The following is a 25,260-nucleotide window of genomic DNA, read 5'->3' as shown; positions in this document are numbered from 1 at the left end:
CCATACAAAATACAGCCCAGCCATTCCACTTTCTCGTCGCTTTATAAAAAGAGTAGGAGACAATTTGGTGACTTCACAGGCACTGCTCAATAGGGATCTAGGTCCAATTCGCCATTAATCAGAAGGAATTGCATTTTCCCCCAGTTCATATATCAACAGCCTGAAGAACAGGAGAAAAAATACAGAGAAACAGCTCCTTCTGCATCCATTTTTTTGCCCTGAGATTCTTGTTGATCCCTTATCACACAGTGTTCTGAGCCATTAAAACAGCCGCTTCAGTTTGAAAAGTTGCAAATATTGGATGACTTAAAGACGAGATCATATGCTATTATAAAAGAGTTGGGGGATGTCACCCTGGAGCAGGAATAACTTTCTCAAGAGAGTTGTTACAACAGCTGCCTAAACCGGTACTTCAGACGGCTTCCCTAATCTCACTGACAGATGTCGGCAGGAGCAAAAGACATCATCAAATGGCAAAAGATATCATAATCAGATGAGCATCCTCTCACATGTGCGGTCCTCATCCCTAGGCTCAGGTTTCCCGATCGCATAATTAAATGGGCAACATCAGCACCAAGGCACTTCAATTTCCACATCACAGCTTGTACAGCATTTTCTGTTTCGTTACGAAAGTGTTCTTTTAAAAAAAACCATAGAAGAAAACTGGAAAACATACAGTTAAAACAGACCTACCCCCCTCCCACCCACCCCCACCCACCCCTGAGACTGGCCCTTTAAATAATAAACTCTAGGTTCTGATAAAAAGGACACCGTCCACTGATAAAGGACCCTTTTCTTTAGCTCATCTTGTAACAGTAGACTCCAAATTTCCCAGTTTGGGGGAAGCCAAAACTTCGGATTCCTGGTTCTGGTGGGCCACAATTGGGCCGGGGAGAAGTGATGGGGTAGCGCACGCTGCCATCCGCCAACCAGCCGGAATTGCAGTTGTCCAAGTCGAAGAACTTCCATGCCGAGTAGAGCTGACCCACCTTGGCAATTTCCGCTTGGTCATCTTGGCACGCTTGCTTGGCTTCTTCTAAGTTGAACTTCTTATTGTGATCAAGATAGTAGACAGTCCCTGTTTGGGTGGGCAAAGAATATTTTACTGATATTCATGTATTTTTTAACATACCGTATTTTTCGGAGTATACGATGCACCTTTTTCCCTCAAAAAAGAGGCTGAAAATCTGGGTGCGTCTTATACATTGAATACAGCATTTTTTGTCTGCTGAAACCCCTCCCCTTCACCAAAATGGCCATGCATAGCCTTTAGGAGGCTTTCAGAGAGCTCCTGGGGGCTGGGGAGGGTAGAAATGAGCAAAAAATGGGCCATTCTTTGCTCAATTTTGCCCTCCCCAGCCCCCAGGAGCATTCTATAAGCTTCTTAATGCTCTTTTTTTGACATAAAATGGGCTGTTTTTTGCTCCACTACCCGCACCCCCACAGGAACACTCTACAAGCCTCCTAAGGACTATTCATTCCCTTTTTTTGGAAAAAAAAATTGGCCCGTTTTCGTGAATAATAGGCCGGTTTCCAGAGTGCAAAAACTTTTTTTTAAAAATTGCTCTTCAAAACCTAGGTGCATCTTATACTCCGGTGCATCTTATACTCCAAAATGTACTAGATAGATAGATAGATAGATGATAGATAGATAGATAGATAGATAGATAGATAGATAGATAGATAGATAGATAGATATAAATAATTGAAAAGTCAGAATTGCTAAAAAGAAAAGAGAATGAATACACTGCAAATGATTAGTTTTGCATACCCGTTGAGTTATTCTACTCAAACAAGCCAAATGTTGGCTAACATAGGTAAAGGTAAAGGTTCCCCTCGCACATATGTGCTAATCGTTCCCGACTCTAGAGGACAGTGCTCATCTCCGTTTCAAAGCCAAAGAGCCAGCACTATCTGAAAACGTCTCCGTGGTCATGTGGCCGGCATGACTAAATGCTGTTCCCTTCCCACCAAAGGTGGTCCCTATTTTTCTACTTGCATTTTTACATGGTTTTAAACTGCTAGGTTGGCAGACGCTGGGACAAGTAACAGGAGCTCACTCCGTTATGCAGCGCTAGGGATTCGAAACCGCTGAACTGCCAACCTTCTGATCGATGTCTTCAGACATCGCTGGCTCTTTGGCTTTGAAACGGAGGTGAGCAGTGCCCCTTAGAGTCGAGAACGGCTAGCACATATGTGTGAGGGAAACCTTTACCTTGATAGATAGATAGATAGATAGATAGATAGATAGATAGATAGATAGATAGATAGATAGATAGATAGATATAACCTGAAAATGAAGTCTTTATTAATGTTGATACAACTCAAGAGAAGAACACCTTTTTTTAAATGAAAAGGTATTGGATTCCATCCTTAATCGTTTTAGTGAAGAGGTCCAACAATGAATCAATGGTCCTACTTTGAAGATTCTCAACAACTGTCCAGTCCATAATCTAATCTTTGGATACTTTTCATTTGATTATAATTGCTGTTTTCAACGCTCCTTCAGAGGCAGATGTGTGAACAAGACATGATATCAGTGGATCACAAGTGACATCAGAACGTGGAAATCACCAAAATGAGAAAAGCTCCCCAGCCTGTTACCTCTTTCTCAATACATCTGCTTCTACATGTCTATGGAGATTCTCAAGTCATCGAGGTCATGGTTGTCCCAAAGGTGCTTTTTCAGGTGGCAACTGGGCTTTCTTTTTTTTTTTTCTTTTGAAGATGTTTCGCTTCTCACCCAAGAAGCTTCTTCACTTCTGACAGTTCAGGACTGTAGAAGATTCTTGGGGGAGAAGCAAAACATCTTCAAGGAAAAACAAAGCAAGGCCAGTTGTCTTTTGGGGAAAAAAAAAAAACACCTTTGGGACCTCCTTGGAGAATTACATTTTGTCGTTTTTTTTTTCAAAAGGAAAACTTACAATCTCACCAAGCCTGGGCAGAAGAAAGATTCCAAAATTTCATAATACCCCATAAGAGAGAAGTCATAAAAACTCTTAACCATCAAAACAGGAAAAAAAAAGAAAATGCGGATAAGGATTTGAAAGAAAGGACTCAGCCTCATATCTGAGTGGGGAATTAGAAGATGGCAATTATTTCTTGAAAAGAAAGCTGGAAAGTCATATTTTATAACTTTTGTTTCCTCCCTCCCTCCCTCTGACTGGTCCCCTTCTACAAATAGTCGCAGCCCCAAAGATAACTCCGCTCACCTTTCAGAGCAGAAGAGAAGCAAAAGACATCAAAGCGATGGAGATTCTTGTGACGTTCTCCATAGCTTCTGATACCAGGTTGTAGGTGATGCCCACCACAGGGTTCCCGGGGTACCGTGATAGGATACTGGACTGTGCCATCAATCAGCCAGCCAGCATTGCACCAGTCTAAGCCGTCTAACCAGGAGTTGAAAAGCTGGTCAAAAGAGGCTATTACTGCATCCTGATCTTCGCAGATCTTCTTGGCTTCGTGGAAGTTAAGCTTATAGCGTCCATGGGGAGGCTGGTAAGGAAAGACCACTCCTGAATCGGGAAAAGCGAACGAATACAAATGGAAAGATTACCGAATGTGTGCATTTTGTAACTGGATAATAGCAATAGCACTTAGACTTATTTACCGCTTCACGGTGCTTTAGAGCCCCCTCTAAGCAGTTGACAGAGTCAGCCTCTTGCCCCTGACACTCTGGGTCCTCATTTTACCCACCTCGGAAGGATGGAAGGCTGAGTCAACCTTGAGCCAGGTGAGATTTGAACTGCCAAACTGCAGCTAGCAGTCAGCTGAAGTAGCCTGCAATACCGCACTCTAACCACTGCGCTACCTCGACTCTAATCCAAGGCGATAAACAAAGTACAGAGTCACATCGATGCCTGGAATTGGAGGCGTGACTCAAACCCTACTTAGATGACCTTAATTTGGGGAAAGGTTGTGTAAAACAGAGATGGGCAACTTTGTGGCCATCTAGACACTGTTCGACTGAAAAGCATAGCATCCCTCACCGCTAGCCATATTGGTAGTAACATCTGGAATTTTTAGTAAGCAACAAAGGTTGCTTGGTTTTTAAAATATATCTCCAGATTGCAAGCGACATATTTTTGTTTTGGATCTGGATTGTGTCAAAGCAATCAGACAATAGGCTTCTTATATCAAAAGGATACCAATTAAAAAATGACAGACTGCTGGTGACATCTGGTGGCCAGAAAGAAGAAGAAACTCTAATGTTATCTTACCAAAATAAAAACGATTGATCCATCCCTCAACTACCAATATCTCTCTTTCCCCCTCTCTCTCTCTCTCTGTCTGTCTGTCTGTCTCTGTCTGTCTGTCTCTGTCTCTCATCTATCTCCTATCTATCTATCTATCTATCTATCTATCTATCTATCTATCTATCTATCTATCTATCTATCTATCATCTATCTATCTATCTATCATCTATCTATCTATCTATCTATCATCTATCTAATCTATCTATCATCTATCTATCATCTATCTATCATCTATCTATCTATCTATCATCTATCATTATCAATCATCTATCAATCATCTATCTATCAGATACCATCTCTAACATCTCTATCTATATTCTATCTATCTATCTATCTATCTATCTATCTATCTATCAATCTATCAATCATCTATCAATCATTTATCCATCTATCTATCTATCAATCTATCATCTATCAATCATTTATCCATCTATCTATCTATCTATCATCTATCATCTATCATCTATCAATCATCTATCAATCATCATCCATCATCCATCATCCATCATCCATCATCTATCATCTATATCTATCTATGATCTAATATATCATCTATCTATCTCTATATCATCTATGTATCTATCTATCTATCTATCTATCTATCTATCTATCTATCTATCTATCTATCATCTATCATCTATCTATCATCTATCTATCTATCATCTATCTATCATTTATCAATCATCTATCTATCATCTATCAATCATCTATCAACCATCATCCATCATCCATCATCTATCATCTATATCTATCTATCATCTAATATATCATCTATCTATCTCTATATCATCTATGTATCTATGTATCTATCTATCTATCATCTATCTATCTATCTATCTATCTATCTATCTATCTATCTATCTATCTATCTATCCCTGCTGATCTGACTGTTTCTAAATAAAACAGTAAAATACCTTCTTGCTATATAGTCAGAAGTTAATCCATCAAATTAAATGTCTTTTTCATGGTTTCAAATAATGATCCCAACCAATTCCTGGTTGCCTCAGTCAGACTCCACCCCGCAAGGGATTTCCGGGTCATTAAAAGACAAAAACAAAAATTATATCTGAGAATATTGACCACATCCGTTTCATCCCTGTTCACCTTGCAGTTCTAGATCCACGGTCCCACTTTCATCTTCCAGACCATCAATGACTTCACAGCGGTACTTCCCAGCATCATTCAAGCGCAGATCGTTGATCACCAGGGAGGCTTCATCAGCCGACTCTTGCTGCAGATGAGTCCTTCCACGGAAATCGCCAAAGCTGCGATGATTTCGCCCAGATGCCACCAACACGTCTCGATCTTTAGAGTTGTCCTCCCGCAGCTTGGACCACTTGATGCGGATCCTGCGAGGGGCATCCAGCTTAGGTGCGTAGTGATAATGGCAGGGCAGTGTAACATTGGCACCACGCTGGGTAGAGATGGCATCGTCGGAGGTCTCAACCAGTAGTCGGACACCATTGTGCAGACCTGAGAAAGGAAGAAACCAAGGTCAGATGTCAGGCAACACAACTCAAAACACCAGGTCTGGTAAACAACAGTGGGAGAAGGTGCATCTCAGGTGACCAACAGTGAGAACAGGTTAATCTCTGGTGAACAACAGTGGAAGAAGGTGCATATCAAGTCAACTTCAAGGGAAAAGGCGCATCTCAGGTGATCAATAGTGGGAAAAGATAAATCTCAGGCGAACTATAGTGGGAGAAGGTAAGTCTCAGGTGAACCACAGTGGGAGAAAGTGCATCTCAGGTGAACCACAGTGGGAGAAAGTGCATCACAGGTGAACTACAATGGGAAAAGGTGCATCTCAGGTGAACCACAGTGGGAGAAAGTGCATCACAGGTGAACTACAATGGGAAAAGGTGCATCTCAGGTGAACCACAGTGGGAGAAAGTGCATCACAGGTGAACTACAATGGGAAAAGGTGCATTTCAGGTGAACCACAGTGGGAGAAAGTGCATCACAGGTGAACTACAATGGGAAAAGGTGCATCTCAGGTGAACCACAGTGGGAGAAAGTGCATCTCAGGTGAACTACAATGGGAAAAGGTGCATCTCAGGTGAACCACAGTGGGAGAAAGTACATCACAGGTGAACTACAATGGGAAAAGGTGCATCTCAGGTGAACCACAGTGGGAGAAAGTGCATCACAGGTGAACTACAATGGGAAAAGGTGCATCTCAGGTGAACCACAGTGGGAGAAAGTGCATCTCAGGTGAACTACAATGGGAGAAGGTGTGTCTCCAGCTCCAGTTTGCAAACACCCTAAAGCAGGGCCAGGCAATTAATTTTCCCAAGGGGCTACATAAGACGCTGGACTGTTGCGGAAGGCTGAACCAAGAGAGAAGTGAAGGTACGTTGCATGTACACACTACATAGGTAAATTTAAAAATAATAGCAGTTGCCTTCCAAACAAAGCAATCCAAGTGGGCCAGACAGGGGCAACCAAAGGACCAGATGTGCTATAAAATGCCCAAGTCTGCCCAAAGGCAAACAACAGTCTGGACTAAGATGGACTTTGGACTAGCTCAGTAGAGCAATTTTCACAATTGAATGTAATTTGCAAAACAACTTCAGTGCTATAAAATGTGCACATTTCTTGTTAGGTCAAACCGTTCTCTGACCCACGATGCCCATAAGTCATATCAAAATTAATTGGAAAATTGTGAATGCTCAACTACAGTTTTTATTTCTCTCCTGTACGCTCTAATATTCTCATTTCAGAGCCCTGGGAAAGGGGGGGGGGGTGTTCTATAAATTTTCAGTGAATCAACCAGAGATAGTATTCAGCAGGTTCTGACTGGTTCTGGAGAACCGGTAGCAGAAGTTTTGAGTAATTTGGGGAACCGGTAAATACCACCTCTGGCTGGCCCCGCCCTCATCTATTCTCTATCTCCCTAGTCCCAGCTGATTGGGAGGGAATGGAGATTTTACAGTATCCTTCCCCTGCCCGCCCACCAAGCCATGCCCGCCAAGCCACATCACGCCTACCAAGTCACGCCCACAGAACCTGTAGTAAAAAAAATTGAATCCCACCACCGGAATTGACTTGTTAACTATTTACTCTACCCACCAAGCCCAGGTACTCAATTCCCCCATCCAAACTGTATCTTCTCCATCTCCCTGATCATCACCTTCATCATTCACGGGTCTGTCATAGTAGAAGCCATTGTAGAAAGGGAGGCTGCCATGACTACTCTCGGTTTGTAACAACATCACCACCAGGGGGAAGAGCATCAGTTCTGGAAGATTCTGGAAGTGGAAGGAAAACCTGACAAGTGAAGGAAGAAACCATCCAGATTAATAGTGTCTTTACTATATTGCCTCAACAGGGGGAAGCATCAAACTGGCCTTGGGGGATTCCCCCTCAAGCTAAGCAAGATAGACCCATAGCATGGGACAGCAAGACAAACATAGTTTATTAAATTTGAATTTATATGAGCCACGGTGGCGCAGTGGTTAGAGTGCAGTACTGCAGGCTACTTCTGCTGACTGCCGATTGACTGCAATTTGGCAATTCAAATCCCACCAGGCTCAAAGTTGATGCAGCCTTCCATCCTTCCGAGATGGGTAAAATGAGGGCCCAGATTGTCGGGGGCAAGAAGCTGACTCTGTAAACCGCTTAGAGAGGGCTGTAAAGCACCGTAAAGCGGTATATAAGTCTAAGTGCTATTGCTATTTATTCCACCTTTATTACTTTAGAAATAACTCAAGGCAGCGAACCAGAGGTGGGTTCCTACCAGTTTGGACCAGTTCGGCCGAGTGGATAGTAATTCGGCCTGCCACGCCCCTGAACCAGTTCTATTGGCGGACCCATAGGTGCTACCATCTTGTTTTTTGCTTCTGCGTATGCGCAGAAGCATTTTTCTCAGTACTGCGTGTCCCTGAGCAAACCAGCAGTGGCATCAGCCGGAACCTACCCCTGCAGCGAATATATAGAAATAACTCAAGGCAGCAAAACATATAGAATACTCCTTCCTCCTCCTATTTTTCCCCACAAGAACAACCTGTGGGTTGGCTGAGAGAATGTGACTGGCCATCCAGCAGTCTTTCATGCCAAAGGCAGGACTAGAACTCACAGTCTCCTAGTTTCTGAGCCAGTACACTAACCACTACACCAGATTGATTTAGGTCGGTGCATTCTATCTCTTAGTGATTGTGCCTTCAGGAAAGGGAACTGGGCACCGGCAATCCAACTGAATTTGTACTGTCCTGAAACATTAGAAGGAAAAGAAATGTCTCAATACAAATAGGGTTTTTTCAACTTCCTTTTAAAAACAATTTATTGATTCTTTTATTAATTACATTTCTTAGTGCTTAATAAATATCATGTTGTCTGGGTATTTAGTTTGCTTAACAATGCTGATTATATGGGACTCAGTGGCTAAGACGCTGAGCCACCATGGTCAGAAAGGTTGGCAGTTCGGTGGTTCGAATCCTAGCGCTGCGTAACGGAGGGAGCTCCTGTTACTTGTCCCAGCTTCTGCCAACCTAGAAGTTCGAAAGCACGTAAAAATGCAAGTAGAAAAATAGGAACCCCCTTTGGTGGGAAGGTAACAGTGTTCTGTGCACCTCCGGCAATAAGTCATGCCAGCCACATGGCATGACTTCCAGCTGGCTCTTCGGCTTTGAAACAGAGATGAGCACCACCCCCTAGAGTCAGGAATAATTAGCATATATGTGCAAGGGAAACCTTTACCTTTATCTTGCTGATTATATTCTTAATCTCCACCCCCTTTTTCCAACCACTGGTAAAAATAGATTCCATGTTTGATAGTATTCTGTGTCTTCTTTCTGCTTAATTTTCAATGTCAATCAACTTCCTTCTTAAAGACTCGGATTTATCCAGGCTCTTTTTCTTCCCGCCTTCAAATTTCTCCCCGGCTTCCAAACTTCAAATGATGCTTGGACTTTTTAAAATAGTAGATTAGAAAATCATACCCTGTTTGGGAAAAAAGGGTTTCGTTTCGTGGTTTCTTTGCATTTAGGGAATGACATTTGTCCACATGCTGAGAAAGATATGCATCTCCTGGAGAAAAAAAATGTCCAAAGGCTGGAGTTTCACAGTCGTTTCCAAAAGTCATGACTTCATGAAATCATCCTTTTGTTTCGCCCTGTGAGACGGGTGGTCTCCACATTTGATACATTGAATAAATAAATAAACATATTTAGAAGGTTGCTCCTCTTCTCCAAAAATTCATGGATTCCTCCATAAAACCATTCTGTGTGGTTTTTCTTTGCTGTGTTTTATCACTTAAAAAAAAATGTAGATGATGTAAGTGTTCTCGAGAACATAACTACATTTTTGTTGTTGTTAGTTGCGAAGTCATGTCCAACCCATTGCGATCCCATGGACAATGTTCCTCCAGGCCTTCCTGTCCTCTCCCATCTTCTGGGGTCCATTTTGAGCTCACACCGACTGCTTTGGTGACTCCATCCAGCCACCTCTTTCTCTGTCGTCCCCTTCTTCTTTTGCCCTCCATCTTTCCCAGCAATAGGCTCTTCTCAAGTGAGTCCTTCCTTCTCATTAGGTGGCCAAAGTATTTGAGTTTCCTCTTCAGGATCTGGCCTTCTAAAGAGCAGTCAGGGTTGATCTCCTCTAGGACTGACTGGTTTGATAGCCTTGCAGATCAAGAGACTCACAGGAGTCTTCTCCAGCACCATGGCTCAAAGACCTCAATTATTTGGTGCTCAGCCTTTCTTATGGTCCAACTTTCACAGCCAGACATTGCAACTGGAGAAACCATCGCCTTGATTATATGCACTTTCATTGGCAGGGTGATGTCTCTGCTTTTCTGTATGCTGTCTAGATTTGCCATAGCTGTCCTCCCACAGTTAAAGAATAAAGATTCTCTCAACTTGAGTTCAATTTCCGGTGACAACACAAACATGGCCAATTCCTTGGCAGCACCCCTGAAGTGGCTTGTAATTTCCCTCTTCAAGGAAGTTTTACTAACTTTTCCATCTAGCCTATAATTCTGGAATGTCCTAGTGATGTCTCCTCCAAGTGATCCTGCTTTAACCTTTTTATAATCAGCCAAGGTCAGCTAAGTAATGTTACCTATCTGGGCAAAAACTATTTTGGAATGCTTTTAAGGCTTTCCAAGTGCCATAAAACATTTTTAATTCCAAAGTTTCCCAAACCTTTAAAATAAAAAACACCGGGGAAGCCACTTCTCAATATGTCTTTGTTCTTTTCTATTTTTGAATCTAAAAACATTTTATGATGAGTACACTTTTTTTGGTACTCATCATTTTCTGCCTGCCTTGGGCTCACTTAGCCTAGAAAAGTATAAGTACTGAGGCTGCCCGTTTTGGGAGAACTGTTTTATATAACTTGGATGAAAGGCAGCTTAAAACTGAGAATTCTATGTGGTTGGCAACCCATCATTTTTCCACTCTTAGCATTGGAAGAACAGATTCAGTAGATGTTCAAATGTTCATTCTTAAGGGGACTGAAGAAGAATAGAAGAACAACAGAATTGGAAGTGGCCTTGCAAGTCTTCTAATTCAACCCTCCTGCTCAAGCAGGAAGCTGTATATCATTTCAGGCAAATGGTCTCTTCTTAAAATGTTGGAGCACCCACAACTTCTGGAGGCAAGTTGTTCCACTGTTTAATTGTTCTCACTGTCAGGAAACCTCTCCTTAGTTCTAAGTTGCTTCTCTCCTGGATTAGCTTCCATCCATTGCTTCTTGTCCTGCCTTCAGAGGCTTTGGAGAATAGCTTGAGTCCCTCTTCTTTATGGCAACCCCTAAGACAGAGGTAGTATTCAGCCAGTTCTGGAGAACCGGCGGAAATTTTGAGTAGTTTGGAGAACTGGCAAATAGGCTGGCCCCGCCCCCTGCCTCCCAGCTGATCTTCTTTTGTTGAACAGGAGAACAGAGCTGGAAAGTGGATTAGTGGGGTAGGGAGGGAATGGGGATTTTGCAGCATCCTTTCCCTGCCAAACCCACAAAGCCATGCCCACAAAGCCATGCTATGCCTACAAAGGGATGAGGCAGAGACAGAGACAAAGCCGTCTGGCAGTGATCAGGTGCCTTCAGAGCTAGACAGCAGTGAGGCAGAGGAACAGCTGGAGCCTGTTCCCGATGTGCGCATGCGCAGAGCTGCCAGAAAAAGGGAACAGCTAAGAAATCAGGGTAGACTTGGGGGTAAAATCACAAGTGGACGGTGAATGGCCCCTCCCATAGGAAATAAAAGTGGAGCAAAAGGGGAGTGGCCTTTTGCAGGAAACAATTCGTTCGTTCGTTTTCAAGAGTGTAAAGATCTGTCTGTGAATCTCAGAGACTCTGTGCCCAGCCTTTCCTTAAACAGCATCTCATTTGGAAAATATTTACATGGCAGCTTTCAAAGCTAGATAAGGTCTGTGGTAATAAGTTCACCTTTGAAAGACTGTTTACCAGGCCTTTACTGAATGTGAATGAGAAGAATTCACATTCATCTAATAAAAGGGGTTTTGCCCAGACCAGGAATCTGCTTTGTGCTTTTTGGGGAAGCCTAGCTCAGAACACAGTGCATCTGATTAAGGTGACATAAGTGTGTCTTTAATTCCTCCACCGATGCAAAACTTCTCTCCTTTTCCCAGGGCAAAATTATTGCAAGCTGTCTGGCATGATAGATTGAATCTCAAAAATACTGCTCCTTTCTGCCCACAGAGGGCGCTTTGCACCCATCACTATTTTTTTTTCCCCTGTATACTCAGAAATTTGACTTTTTGGCCTCAGGGCTTAGGCAAAGATTGAACCTCCTTTGGAAATTGCCGCCTCCCTGCCTGCTACCAAAGGAGCGGCTTCATAAAGAGGATTTCCCCCCAGCCCTCTCTTCTTATCAAAGGCCTTAAATGGCCTTTCTCATCACACCCACATCTTGCAGAAATTCACATGCTTGGCTTCTTACTTACGGAGCCCAATAATGAGTGCCTTTCTTAGCCTTGTGAACTCTGGAAAAGAAGTGTAAAAGCCGGTCATTATGGTAACTGCAAGCTGATGCACCAAATTTCAGCAGAACAGAGCCAAAATATCACAGAATGCTTACTGTTGAGACTGGGTGGCAGAAAACCAAGATAGAAATGCAGGTATTAGAAAACAGCGTAGTGGACTGATGCCTTCAGTGGGAGCATTCCAGATGAAGTAATTTATCATTTATTCATATTCTGGAATCGAGGGACAGAATACCCTGCATTATCTTCTAATTTGCTGAAATTTCTTGAATAGGCCATGCTTAAGAGTCGTGGTGGCGCAGTGGTTAGAGTAGCAATAGCAATAGCAGTTAGAGTTATATACCGCTTCATAGGGCTTTCAGCCCTCTCTAAGCGGTTTACAGAGTCAGCATACTGCCCCCAACAACAATCCAGGTCCTCATTTTACCCACCTCGGAAGGATGGAAGGCTGAGTCAACCCTCAGCTGGTGAGATTTGAACAGCCGAACTGCAGAACTGCAGTCAGCTGAAGTAGCCTGCAGTGCTGCATTTAACCACTGCGCCACCTCGGCTCTTATAGAGTGCAGTACTACAGGCTACTTCTGCTGCTCACCAGCTGCCTGCAGTTTGGCAGATCGAATCTCACCAGGCTCAAGGCTGATTCAGATGTCCATCCTTCTGAGGTGGGTAAAATGACGACCCAGATGGTTGGGGGGCTCTGTAAACCACTTAGAGAGGGCTGTAAGGCACCAAGAAGCGGTATATAAGTCTAAGTGCAATTGCTATTGTTAAGCACCAGAGGGCAGGACAATGAGTGATAGGTGGAAGCTTGTTAAAGAGATCCAACCTAGAACTAGTTTTGGTCACCACACTGTAAAAAAGCTGTTGAGACTCTAGAAAAAGTGCAGAGAAGAGCAAGCAAGATAATTAGGGGACTGGAGGATAAAACATATGAAGAATGGTTGCAGGAACTGGGTATGGCTAGTCTAGTGAAGAGAAGGACCAGGGGAGACATGATAGCAGTCTTCTAATATCGGAGGGTCTGCCACAGAATGGAGGGGGTCAAGCTATTCTCCAAAGCACTTGAAAGCCAGACAAGGAATAATGGATGGAATAATGGATAAATAATGGATGGATGGGATTATGGATGACCAAGGAGAAATTCAGGCTAGAAATAAGGAGGAACTTTCTGACATTGAGAACAATCAACCAATGGAACAGAAGTTCCCTTCAGAAGTTGTGGGAGCGTCATCACTGGAGGCTTTCAAGAAGAGACTGGACTGCCATTTGTCAGAAATGATATAGGGTCTCCTGCTTGGGCAGGGGGTGTTGGACTAAAAGATCTACAAGGTCCATTCCAACTCTGTTTAATCTGTTTAATTTAGGATACATTTTCTGATGGAGACAGTGAGAACAATTAATTAATGGAGCAGCATGCCTCTGGGAGTTGTGAGTGCTCCATCACTGGAAGTTTTCAAAAATAGGCTAGAGAGCCATTTGACCGGGATGATATAAGGTTTCCTGCTTGAGGAGGGGGTTAGATTAGAAGACCTCTGAGATCCTTTCCAGCCTTATGTTCTATTTCTTGAATAAGCCTCAGTTCAATTCAGCTTCTTGAATAAGCCACAGTTGCATGGATTGACGCACAGGCAGGGCCTCGGCCAGAGTTTAACAACCCACAGTGACTGCATTTGCACATGAAGGCCAAACCAAGTCAACCACATCATGGTTTTGTGCAAGCCACACTTGTTTAAAGGCAAAATGCCTGGCATTCAGTCCATGTGTGCCTAAACTAAGGGTAATTGTCCTTTTTTACTATCAGGGTGTGCTGGAGACATATTTCATTTTTGCAGCAAAAGTATTTTTTCTTTTCCAACCAAAACACATTGCTTGCTTGCACATTCATCCCTCTGCCCATATTTCGGAGCTAATAGCTCCATCCTATGCTAAGTTAAGCACTGTTTAAGTTCCATGACAGCCAAATCTCTGTCTATTTAGTTCCTTGAATGGAAGACGCAAAATAAGGTATGCAAGCGAAGGAGAGAGAGTCTGTTAATGATGCTGTAGAAGCAAAGATCCAACCTTTAGGAAGGGCAGGAGTAAAATCTCTGCCAGCTTATAACTTTAAATTCAGAACAGTGTCTCATGTGGGAGACAACAGGCAGCCGCATTAGAGAATGGGTTCAAAATATGCTTTATTTTGACATTTAAATCATGCCACTCTTCTATTGCATTGATTTGCTACATTTAAGAGCCGTGGTGGCACAATGGTTAGCATGCAGTATTGGGGGCCAGCAGTTCGATCCTGCTAAAGGTTGACTCAGCTTTCTATCCTTCCGAGGTCACTAAAATGAGGACCCTGATTGTTGGGGGGAGGATGCCGACTCTGTAAACTGCTTAGAGAGGGCTGTAAATGTGAAGCAGTATATAAGTCTAAATGCTATTGTTATTTACAGCCCAATTTCTCTTTCAGAAAATTCAGATTGTGAATGTTTCCTCTCCACCCCCATAACATTTTATCCTCAAAACCACCTTGATTAGGTTGAAAGTCTAGATGACCCAAAGTTAAACCTAGGAGTATACATATGTGTTGTGGCCCGGCAGGAGCCGTTGGAGCTGCCACCAGACTCCGACAGCGAGGGGCCCTATGAGTCAGCCCTGGAGGATGTGGAGGACCCTGGACAGGGTACCGACTCCGAGCAGGGTGCATAGAGACTAGGTGGCCACCAGGTGGCACCTGAGCCTTGGATCAGTGGGGAGGAGACAAGAGAGAGTGATCCAGAATCCAACTGTGAGTTGTTCCGGGATGCACGCCATCAAAGGGCTACTCGGTGTCAAGAACAACTATGTAATTACAGGAGATAATTACGCTCAGCTGATGGTCATTAAGCTCCTCTCCCAGACTATAAAAGAGACTGCTTGTGCCACGACCTTCTTGCAGAAGTCAACGTTTGGGACTAAAGAGAAACAAACTTGGCAGGCTGGATTGCTGCCAGAGTTTGTTTGCATTGCTGCCAAGGTTTGTCGGACTTGCTGCCAAAGTCTTTATCTATTTGTTTATTTGGCTTTCAGCCACCGAGAGTCTGGACTTGCTATTAAAAAACACTTTTTGTCATTTACGCTTGTCTCAGCTTTCATTACTGGACAGAGAATGGGGGGGTCAGAACACATATGCCAATATATATTATGTCCCGTAAAGTTTTATTAGCACTTTGAATCTGCACCACCTCATTCTTGGACCAATACTCTAAACCCAAGTCTTTAAAAGGAACAACCAATTAAAGAGTCAGGATGCAAATAGGTTATATCTGCGAGAAATTTCCCAGCAACATCTTCTACAGAGAGACAAATGGATCTTGTCCAAGAACCAGCTCCTAAAGCAGAATTAAGCTGAAAGTGAAATCCTCATATTAAATCAGTCACTTTCTCTCAGCCCTAGGAAGGAGGCAATGGCAAACCACTTTTGAAAAACCTTGGCAAGGAGGCTGCCAAGACTTCTCCAGGCCATCTCTGGGAATTGAATAGAAGGGAGGAAAAATGGGGTTCTACCACAAAACCGCGGACGACAAAATCGCGGTCGACGAAAGCGCGTATGTGACGTCATCACAGCGCGACGAAAAAGATCGAAAAATGTAAAAATAAAGCTAAAACCTTCCCCTAACCCCCCCAAACCTAACCCTAAACCTAACCCTAAACCTAACCCTAAACCTAACCCTTAACCTATCCCTAAACCTAACCCTAAACCTAACCCTTAACGTAACGAAAAACCTAACGCTAACCCTTAACCTAACGCTAAACGTAACGCTAACGCTCTAACCCTAACCCTAACCCTTAACCTAATCCTAACCCTAACCCTTAACCTAACCCTTACCTTTATGTGAATCGGCTTGCTGTAATTTAATTTTTATTTCAATTTTTCGATCTTTTTCGTCGCGTTGTGATGACGTCACATACGCGATTTCGTTGACCGCGCTTTTGTGGAACGCGCTTTTGACGGGTCACGAAAAATGGGACAGAAACTATTCTCAATTTCTTGACTCAAACTGCCAATTCACTCAAAACTTTGACGTAAGATAGACATCACCATGGGGGCATCAGGATGGAAATTAAATATACCATACTTAATAATACAAATTGGGAGATTCTAGGGGAGTTATCCATGACTTAGTTGGAGCTGTTATCACTTGTCTTTAAACAGAGCCATTGTTTCTGGAACAATCCTTAGAATATAAGTTATACCATCTTCTGTGCAGCTAATCACATCTTCTCTAACCCCTAAATCTGGGGTGAAATCTCCTTACCTTCGCTGCCAGTTCGCAAATGTGAGCGCAAGTACCACCTCTGCGCATGCGCAGGACCTTCTGCACATGCGCAGTGTATCAAAAACAGACGTGGAAACATCGGGGTGGGTGGGCGGAGCCTGCTACCGGGCGCGCCTAAAAGGTAAGTAGAAGAGCGAGGGGAGGGGGGAATCCGCTGTGCCACCTGATTTAGATTAGCTAGAAAGCAGGAAATCCTGTTTTCTAACTAACATAAATTGCATGTCACAGCTGATTGTCGGAAATACCGCTTCGCCTAAACCAGTAGCATTTTTTTACTTCCAGTTTAGGCAAACCGGTCTGATCTAGAGCCAAGGTGGTGCAGTGGTTAAATGCAGCACTGCAGGCTACTTCAGCTGACTGCAGTTCAGCTGTTCAAATCTCACCGGCTCAAGATTGACTCAGCCTTCCATCCTTCCGAGGTGGGTAAAATGAGGACCCGGATTGTTGGGGGCAATATGCTGACTCTGTAAACCGCTTAGAGAGGGCTGAAAGCCCTATGAAGCAGTATATAAGTCTAACTGCTATTGCTATTGCTAACTGGTAGCATTTCACCCCTGCCCCAAAACCTTTATTTCTCTCAAAATTGTCCACTATAAATTATGATTACGGTCTTTGGAAGGACTTTTATTTTAAAAACACCCAGCACAATGCCTCTTCAAAGTCCCACCATTATTTATCATGTAATAATAGCATTGACAAAGGTAAATTACATGTTGGCATTCTTTTTAGATTTCCCACACAGAAGTGGGGGGAAGGAATCAAAGACACCTTTCTACATTCTACAACTTAAAAATAAAAAAGTTAACTTACAGAAATGATGAGATAAAACAGAAAGGAGGCAGGGAGCAGAGGTGGTATTCAGCAGGTTCTGACCAGTTCTGGAGAACCGGTAGCAGAAATTTTGAGTAGTTCGGAGAACCAGTAAATGCCACCTCTGACTGGCTCCGCCCCCATCTATTCTCCGCCTCCCAAGTCCCAGCTGATTGGGAGGAAATGGAGATTTTGCAGTAACCTTCCCCTGGAGTGGGGAGGGAATGGAGATTTTACAACATCCTTCCCCTGCCATGCCCACCACACTCGCCAAGCCATGCCACACCCATAGAACCAGTAGTAAAAAAATTTGAATCCCACCACTAGCAATAGCAATAGCAGTACCAGTTAGACTTATATACCGCTTCATAGGGCTTTCAGCCCTCTCTAAGCGGTTTACAGAGTCAGCATATTGCCCCCAACAATCCGGGTCCTCATTTTCCCCACCTCGGAAGGATGGAAGGCTGAGTCAACCTTGAGCTGGTGAGATTTGAACCACCGAACTGCAGCTTAGCAGCCAGCTGAAGTGGCTGCAGTACTGCACTCTATCCACTGCGCCACCTCGGCTCTTCTAACCACTGGTAGGGAGCACCATGAAAAGACTTCCCAGTCTATGAAATCTGAACATTAAGAAGGGCATATACGACAAACAATCCAAGCAAAGATAATCTGTTTTATCTGGCAGGTGGGAAGAAAGATAATTAACCTGATCCTTTTGCTATTAATTTTTTACGTATTTACTGCACCCAATTCAGGGGTGCCAAAAAGATTCATTCAGATTTTTAACAGCTAAGTGTATGCTAATTAAATCCCATAAATTTCAAGGAGCTGCTTCTTCAGGACATAGTTAATCTTGCTCGATCTACAAAATATAAGCAAAAATAGTGGTTGCATTGGAATTCACCAAGGAATCCCAAGGCTGGAAGTCAAAACAATCCTATGCACAGAGTCTACAGAATTGCAGCTTGACTCAAATGAAACTTTATATTCCTTAAGCTGAGGAGCCGAGGTGGCGCAGTGGTTAAATGCAGCACTGCAGGCTACTGCTAGATCAGCAGTTCAGCGGTTCAAATCCCACCGGCTCAGGGTTGACTCAGCCTTCTATCCTTCCGAGGTGGGTAAAATGAGGACCCAGATTGTTGGGGGCAATATGCTGACTCTCTGTAAACCACTTAGAGAGGGCTGAAAGCCCTATGAAGCGGTATATAAGTCTACTGCTATTAAGCTACTTTGTCTAGCAGCGCCCGGCAAAACCTGGTTTGTCTAAGAAGCTAAGCAAGGTAGATCCTCTTTAGCATTAGGCTAGAAGGGCACCAGAGAATGGACGGTTGCAGTGCCCTGGGGTCACGTGATTAGATTTTGCAACTTTCTCTTAAGCAAAGTCAGTAGGGAAGCCAGATTCACTTAACAACCAAGTTACTAACAACTGCAATGATTCACTTAACCACTGTTGCAAGGAGGGTCGTAAATGGGGCAAAACAAATATCCCACTTAACAACATAAATGTTGGGCTCTGTGGTGATTGTGAGTCGAGGACCACCTGTATTACAAAGTCAGTTCTGAAGAGGGAAGGTAACAGTGATCAATTACAGAATTCAATAAAAGTTCTCACAAGAACAGGACCCATTTGCAACCACAATAGAAACAGAGGAATTCCTTCATCCCTTTTTAGTTGGAATCCGTTACTAAAGGTAAAGGTTCCCGTCGGACATATGTGCTAGTCATTCCAGACTCTAGGGGGCAGTGCTCATCTCTGTTTCAAAGCCGAAAAAGCCAGCGCTGTCTGAAGACGTTCTCCGTGGTCATGACTAAATGCCGAAGGCGCATGGAACGCTGTTACCTTCCCACCAAACGTGGTCCCTATTTTTCTACTTGCATTTTTACATGCTTTTGAACTGCTGGGTTGGCAGAAGCTGGGACAAGTAATGGGAGTTCACTCAGTTACGCTGCACTAGGGATTCGAACCATCGAACTGCCAACCTTTTTTTTTTTAAATTAAAAAAATTTTTAATTTTAATTTGAAACAAGTACAACATCTTTCTTTACATCTATAGAAAGTGTATCAGTCGACCTTTTTGATCGACAAGCTCAGCATCTTAGCCCGGGAGCCACCGCATCCCTCGATCCATGACTAGCCTAATATTAAAAGGGTCGTCAAAGCAGCAGAAATACATTAAGACGTGGGCTCTGAAGACACTGTTGAGTCAAAGATGAGTCGTGAATTTCCAAAGGTTCATGAATTCAGAGTAGTTTCCTTGGCGTTTGTGTCAAGTCAGAATGGAATTTTGGAAAGTAACCAAACACACCCCTCGGCTGTCGATAGCTTCATTATTTTGCAACATATCTGTCTGCTGCCTTTCTTTATCAAGTGGAGGATATCTCCTCCTACTAACAGTTTTAGTAAAAGGCACAGGTTTTCAGGAGCTGCAACCACCTCATCAGAGCCATTGAGTTAGTCTGAAAAGAGGCTACAGACTCCTGCTCTTTTCCCCCCATTGATTAACAGGGCTCTCCTCTTACAGAGCTGAGGTAGCGCAGTGGTTAAATGCAGCACTGCAGGCTACTTCAGCTGACTGCAGTACTGCAGTTCTGCAGTTCGGCTGTTCAAATCTCACCGGCTCATGGTTGACTCAGCCTTCCATCCTTCCGAGGTGAGTAAAATGAGGACCCAGACTGTGGGGGCGATATGCTGACTCTGTAAACCGCTTAGAGAGAGCTGAAAGCTCTATGAAGCGGTATATAAATCTAACTGCTATTGCTACAACACCTGGGAAATAGAGAACATAGAAGAATAGAGTTGAAAAAGACCTTGAAGGTCTTCTAGTCCAACCCCTACGTCTGAGACCCTACGTCTAATAGGACCATGATGGCAAACCTATGGCATGCATGCTGGAAGTGGCATGCAGAGCCATCTCTCTGGGCACACCAGCTGTTGCCCATTGCTCCTCCGGGTTCCGATGCACATGCGCGCCAGCCATCTGGTCTTCGTGTGCATATGCATGCAAGAAACCGGAAGACCAGGTGACCAGCACACATGCACATGCCGAAAACCGGAAGCTCAGTTTCCTGGTGCTGACATGCACGCCAGGGAGCTGCTCTTCCAGTTTCTGGCACTCTCCCCCCCACCCCGTGAATACGCGCTCCAGTTTTGGCACTCAGTGCCGAAAAGATTTGCCAACACTGTAATAGGGTATATTGATCAAACCTATTAGGATTGATCAAATGATTAAATTGGTCAAATGATTAATACTGGGATGCATCATAATCTGGGGTAGCAATAGCACTTAGCACTTAAGTCTTATATATCGCTTCATAGTGCTTTACAGCCCTCTCTCTGTGGTTTACAGAGTCAGCCTATTGCCCCCAGCAATCGGGGTCCTCATTTTATGGACCTCGGAAGGATGGAAGGCTGAGTCAACCTTGAGCCTGGTGAGATTCGAGCTGCCAAACTACAGCAGCCGGCAGTTGGCAGAAGTAGCCTGCAGTACTGCACTCTAACCACTGCACCACTGTGGGATGGTTTAAGTTTTAGATAAGAAGATGGAAGATTTCCAATTTCTCATGTGGAAGGTGTATGATTTTTTTTAAATTTTATTTTTCACCCAAAGTCTTGGGCATCTCCCAAAGAGAAAGAAAATGGTCCCTTGATGTAAAGCAGGTTTTAAGACATCTGCGCTATCAGTGTTATCACAGATCCCCCAGCTCATCTTGAAGAAACCAGTTGCTGCAATCCAAGCCATGCTTACACCAGAGCGGAAAAATTAGAAAATCTGTTGGCTCAGCCGGGAAAGCTTTCCAAGTATATATAGAAAGGCAGACTTGCTCTCATAGATTCCATCAGGAGACAAGCAGTGCAAAACAGCCAGCTACGTATTTGCTTAGTAGTTCATCCCAACCCCTAGAGGAGATGGAAAGATTTCATCCAATGCATAGAATTCCCCAAGTGAAGTCATGGCTTATTGCAAATACTTAATCAGCAGTAGATAAAAGTTAACAGATCAAATAATCATGCAATTGCACAATTCCTCAGAGGCAATCTGACAGTTAATCTTAGGTTTTCATTCAGTTAGAAAACAGTCAACAAGTTATTCCTTTCCGTCGTCCTTTTCGAGGAAAACGATGGTTATTTATATTGGTCCGATTACCGGTTTATCAGTTTGGTCGAGTGGTTAAGGCACCAGACTATAAACCAGGACACTGTGAGTTCTAGTTCCACCTTAGGCGTGAAAGCTGACTGGGTAACTTTGGGCCAATCACTAGGAGATAGTGAGTTCTAATCCTGCCTTAGACATGAAAACCAGTTAGATGGCTTTTGGCCGATCACCAGGAGCCAGTGAGTTCAAGTCCCACCTAAGACAGGAAATCTGGCTGGGTGACTTTGGGCCAATCGCTAGGAGATGATGAGTTCTAGTCCTGCCAGATATGAAAACCAGTTAGATGGCTTTTGGCCGATCACCAAGAGCCAGTGAGTTCTAATCCCACTTTAGGCATGAAACCTGGCTGGGTAGTCTCTCTCTCTCTCAGCCCAACACACTTCACAGGATTGTTGTTGTACAGAAGATAGGGGGAGAAAATAGTATGTTTGCTGCCTTGAGTTATTTATAAACAATAAGATGAAATGCAATAAATAAAATCAAATTACTTTAGGCAAGTTTTATCCTGGATCCATTCAAGGATATCATAATTGGATATCAAGTTTATGTCTGATAAAACTTTCTTTCATATCAGCAGTTCTCTGCCTGCTAGGCTCAGGTGGGTTTCCATCCTCCTCCTGTTCAGGTAGTAGCCCAGGTAATTTCATATTTAAACATGTTGGGCTCAGTCTTAATGCCCCTTTATAAGATGTCACTGGCCACTAAGTGCAAAGGGACGTTTCCCAACAATGCAATATGATCAGACCATACATTTCAGGTCTCTTTGGCAGCCGAGCCCACCTTGATGACACGAGAGGCATCCCCATGCTTGTAGACATCAATCCAGTTGGTTTGTTCTTGAGACCAAGGCGCTGTTGAGACCAACTTCAAAGCCGCTGGATCTTCCCCACTGCTCTCCAACACAAATGTGAAAAAAAGATAAAACAAAATCACCTTGTACTGCAGTTGCCCTGTGCAATCGGACAATACCCCCAAAAGATAACAGACAAGATGTTCCAAAGTGTCTTAGGGATCTTCCGCTTGATAGATTTAACAGAACAATAGTGTGCGACGAGACCTTGAAGGTCTTCTATTCCAACCCCTCTGCTCAAGGAGGAGACCCTATTATTTCTGACAAATGGTTGTCCAATCTCTTCTTTAAAAAAGAACTTCCTACCTTGGCAATACTCAACACCTTCGTTTGCTGAGGTGGCGCTGTGGTTAGGGTGCAGTACTGCAGGCCACTTCAGGTGACTGTTATCTGCAGTTCAGCGGTTCTAATCTCACCGGCTCAGGGTTGACTCAGCCTTCCATCCTTCCGAGGTGGGTGAAATGAGGACCCAGACTGTGGGGGCGATATGCTGACTCTGTAAACCGCTTAGAGAGGCCTGAAAGCCCTATGAAGCGGTATATGTCTAACTGCTATTGCTATTGCCTCTCTAGCCTTGCACGAAGGTTGTGTTTAGGTTGTGTTGGGTTGGGTTTATTGTCACTACACCTCATACAGTGAAATTAAATCCCATCTTTAGTGTACATTATAACTATAAAAATAAAACACAAACACGCATCCTTCACATTGTATACAATTCCCGCAAGGTGCCTAATTACCAAATTCACACATTCTCTGGGTCGTTCAATACACTGAATTACAGCCGGATCAAACCAGCTGAGTTCACACAACCAACTAAAATCCAAGACTGGGTGGGGAAAACAAACCATAACTGAGATTGAAAAACCCTAAACCCTGGGTCCTGTACCCGCTAGGTTTATCACCGACCTGATTCTCTAGGTGTGAGGCATCCTCGCTACCTCTGCAAATTGCTCCCTTGTGCTTCTCCCATTCCTCAAATTTCTCCTCCACTTCTCACATTCCGCCTCATACCTGGGGATCGGGTTTTAAATTGCACCAGGGCACATTCGTGCCTCCTGTGCTCCGATCCTGCCTCAGAGTCCCACAGCAGAGAAAAAGAGGGAAAAACCAGAGGGACGGAAGGGATCTCTCTCTCTCTCTCTTTCTCTCTCTCTTCCCATCTCTCTCTCTGTCTCTCTCTCTCCCCTCATCTCTCTCTCTCTCTTCCCATCTTTTTCTCTCTGTGTCTCTGTGTGTGTCTCTCTCTTTCCCTCTCTCGCTCTCTCTCCCCCTCTCTCTCCCTCCCTCCCTTTCTCTCTCTCTCTCTGTCTCTCTCTTCCTATCTCTCTTTTTCTCTGTGTGTGTCTCTCTTTCCCTCTCACTATCTCACTCTCCCCCCTCTCTCTCCCTCTCCCTCCCCCTCCCTCCCCTTTTCTCTCTCTCTGTCTTTCTCTCTCTCTTCCCATCTCTCTTTTTCTCTCTGTCTCTCTGTGTGTGTCTCTCTTTCCCTCTCACTCTCATTCTCCCCCTCTCTCTCCCTCTCTCTCCCTTTCTCTCTCTCTCTCTGTCTCTCTCTTCCCATCTCTCTTTTTCTCTGTGTGTGTCTCTCTTTCCCTCTCACTATCTCACTCTCCCCCCTCTCTCTCCCTCTCCCTCCCCCTCCCTCCCCTTTTCTCTCTCTCTGTCTTTCTCTCTCTCTTCCCATCTCTCTTTTTCTCTCTGTCTCTCTGTGTGTGTCTCTCTTTCCCTCTCACTCTCATTCTCCCCCTCTCTCTCCCTCTCTCTCCCTTTCTCTCTCTCTCTCTGTCTCTCTTTTCCCATCTCTCTTTTTCTCTGTGTGTGTCTCTCTTTCCCTCTCACTATCTCACTCTCCCACCCTCTCTCTCCCTCTCTTTCCCCCTCCCTCTCTCTCTCTCTCTCTCTGTCTCTCTCTTCCCATCTCTCTTTTTCTCTGTGGGTGTCTCTCTCTGTGTGTCTCTCTCTTTCCCTCTCCCTCTCTCTCCCCCTCCCTCTCTCCCCTTCCCCCTTTTGTGTGGTGTGTGTCTGTCTGTCTCTCTCTCTCTTCCCATCTCTCTTTCTATCTCCCACTCTGTCTCTCTCTGTCTCTCTCTGTCTCTCTCTCTCCTAATCTCTCTGTCTCTCTCTTCCCATCTCTCTTTTTCTCTGTGGGTGTCTCTCTCTGTGTCTCTCTCTCTTTCCCTCTCCCTCTCTCTCCCTCTCTCTCTCTCCCCCTCCCTCTCTCCCCTTCCCCCTTCTGTGTGGTGTGTGTCTGTCTGTCTCTCTCTCTCTTCCCATCTCTCTTTCTATCTCCCACTCTGTCTCTCTCTGTCTCTCTCTCTCCTAATCTCTCTGTCTCTCTCTTCCCATCTCTCTTTTTCTCTCTCTGTCTGTGTCTCCCTCCCTCTCCCTCTCTCTCTCCCCCGCTCCCTCCCTCTTTCTCTCTCTCTCTCCCCGTCTTCAACTTCTCCATATAGCCTTACTTACGGAGCAAGAGGACATAACCAGCCCGCAGCGTCCTGAAAGGGACTTAGCAGCAGCAAATGCAGGAGCGGAAAAGTTGAAACTTCCCTCCGCGGCGGGCAAAACCCAACTGAGCCTCTTGCAACTTTAGCGAAGTGGGTTGTAGAGCCGCGGGGCGGGGCGGCGGCGACCCAAAAGGAAACCGGGGCAGGACCAATCCCTTAAAGGAACACGCGAACACCCTCCCTCCCCCCCCTCTCTCTCCTCCCTCCCTCCTCCCCCCAGCTCCCCCCCCAGAGCCGGGGACCCCGGTAAGGTCTCCGTTGGCTTCTCGCTTTCTGTCCCCCCGTCCCCCCCCCCGCTTTCCTCGAGCAGTGATTTTCGGCAACACCCGCCTCGTCTGAAAGTTGGAAAAGGTCCCCCGGGGCTGGGGGCAGAGTTAGCCTTCCCTAATTCTTATTCACGCCTTTGCTTCCGAGGGAGTTTGCGTCTTATTTACGCCTTGGCTTC

General features: G+C 44.4%; 1 protein-coding gene across 1 annotated transcript; it reads right to left on the bottom strand.

Annotated features, from left to right (window-relative positions):
• Window positions 1–735: 735 nt before the first annotated feature.
• HAPLN3 (hyaluronan and proteoglycan link protein 3) lies at window positions 736–24,895 on the bottom strand. The gene is made up of 6 exons (XM_032233376.1): window positions 24,775–24,895; window positions 22,242–22,350; window positions 7,390–7,526; window positions 5,361–5,729; window positions 3,213–3,515; window positions 736–1,078 (listed from the first exon to the last, which is right to left on the bottom strand). The coding sequence occupies exons 2-6, from the start codon at window positions 22,277–22,279 to the stop codon at window positions 798–800; spliced, it is 1,128 nt and encodes a 375-aa protein (XP_032089267.1). The 5' UTR covers window positions 22,280–22,350; window positions 24,775–24,895; the 3' UTR covers window positions 736–797.
• Window positions 24,896–25,260: the final 365 nt, after the last annotated feature.

Source organism: Thamnophis elegans, chromosome 16 (genome assembly GCF_009769535.1).
Source record: "Thamnophis elegans isolate rThaEle1 chromosome 16, rThaEle1.pri, whole genome shotgun sequence".
NCBI lineage: Eukaryota > Metazoa > Chordata > Lepidosauria > Squamata > Colubridae > Thamnophis > Thamnophis elegans.
This window is presented reverse-complemented; position numbering and strand designations above follow the sequence as displayed.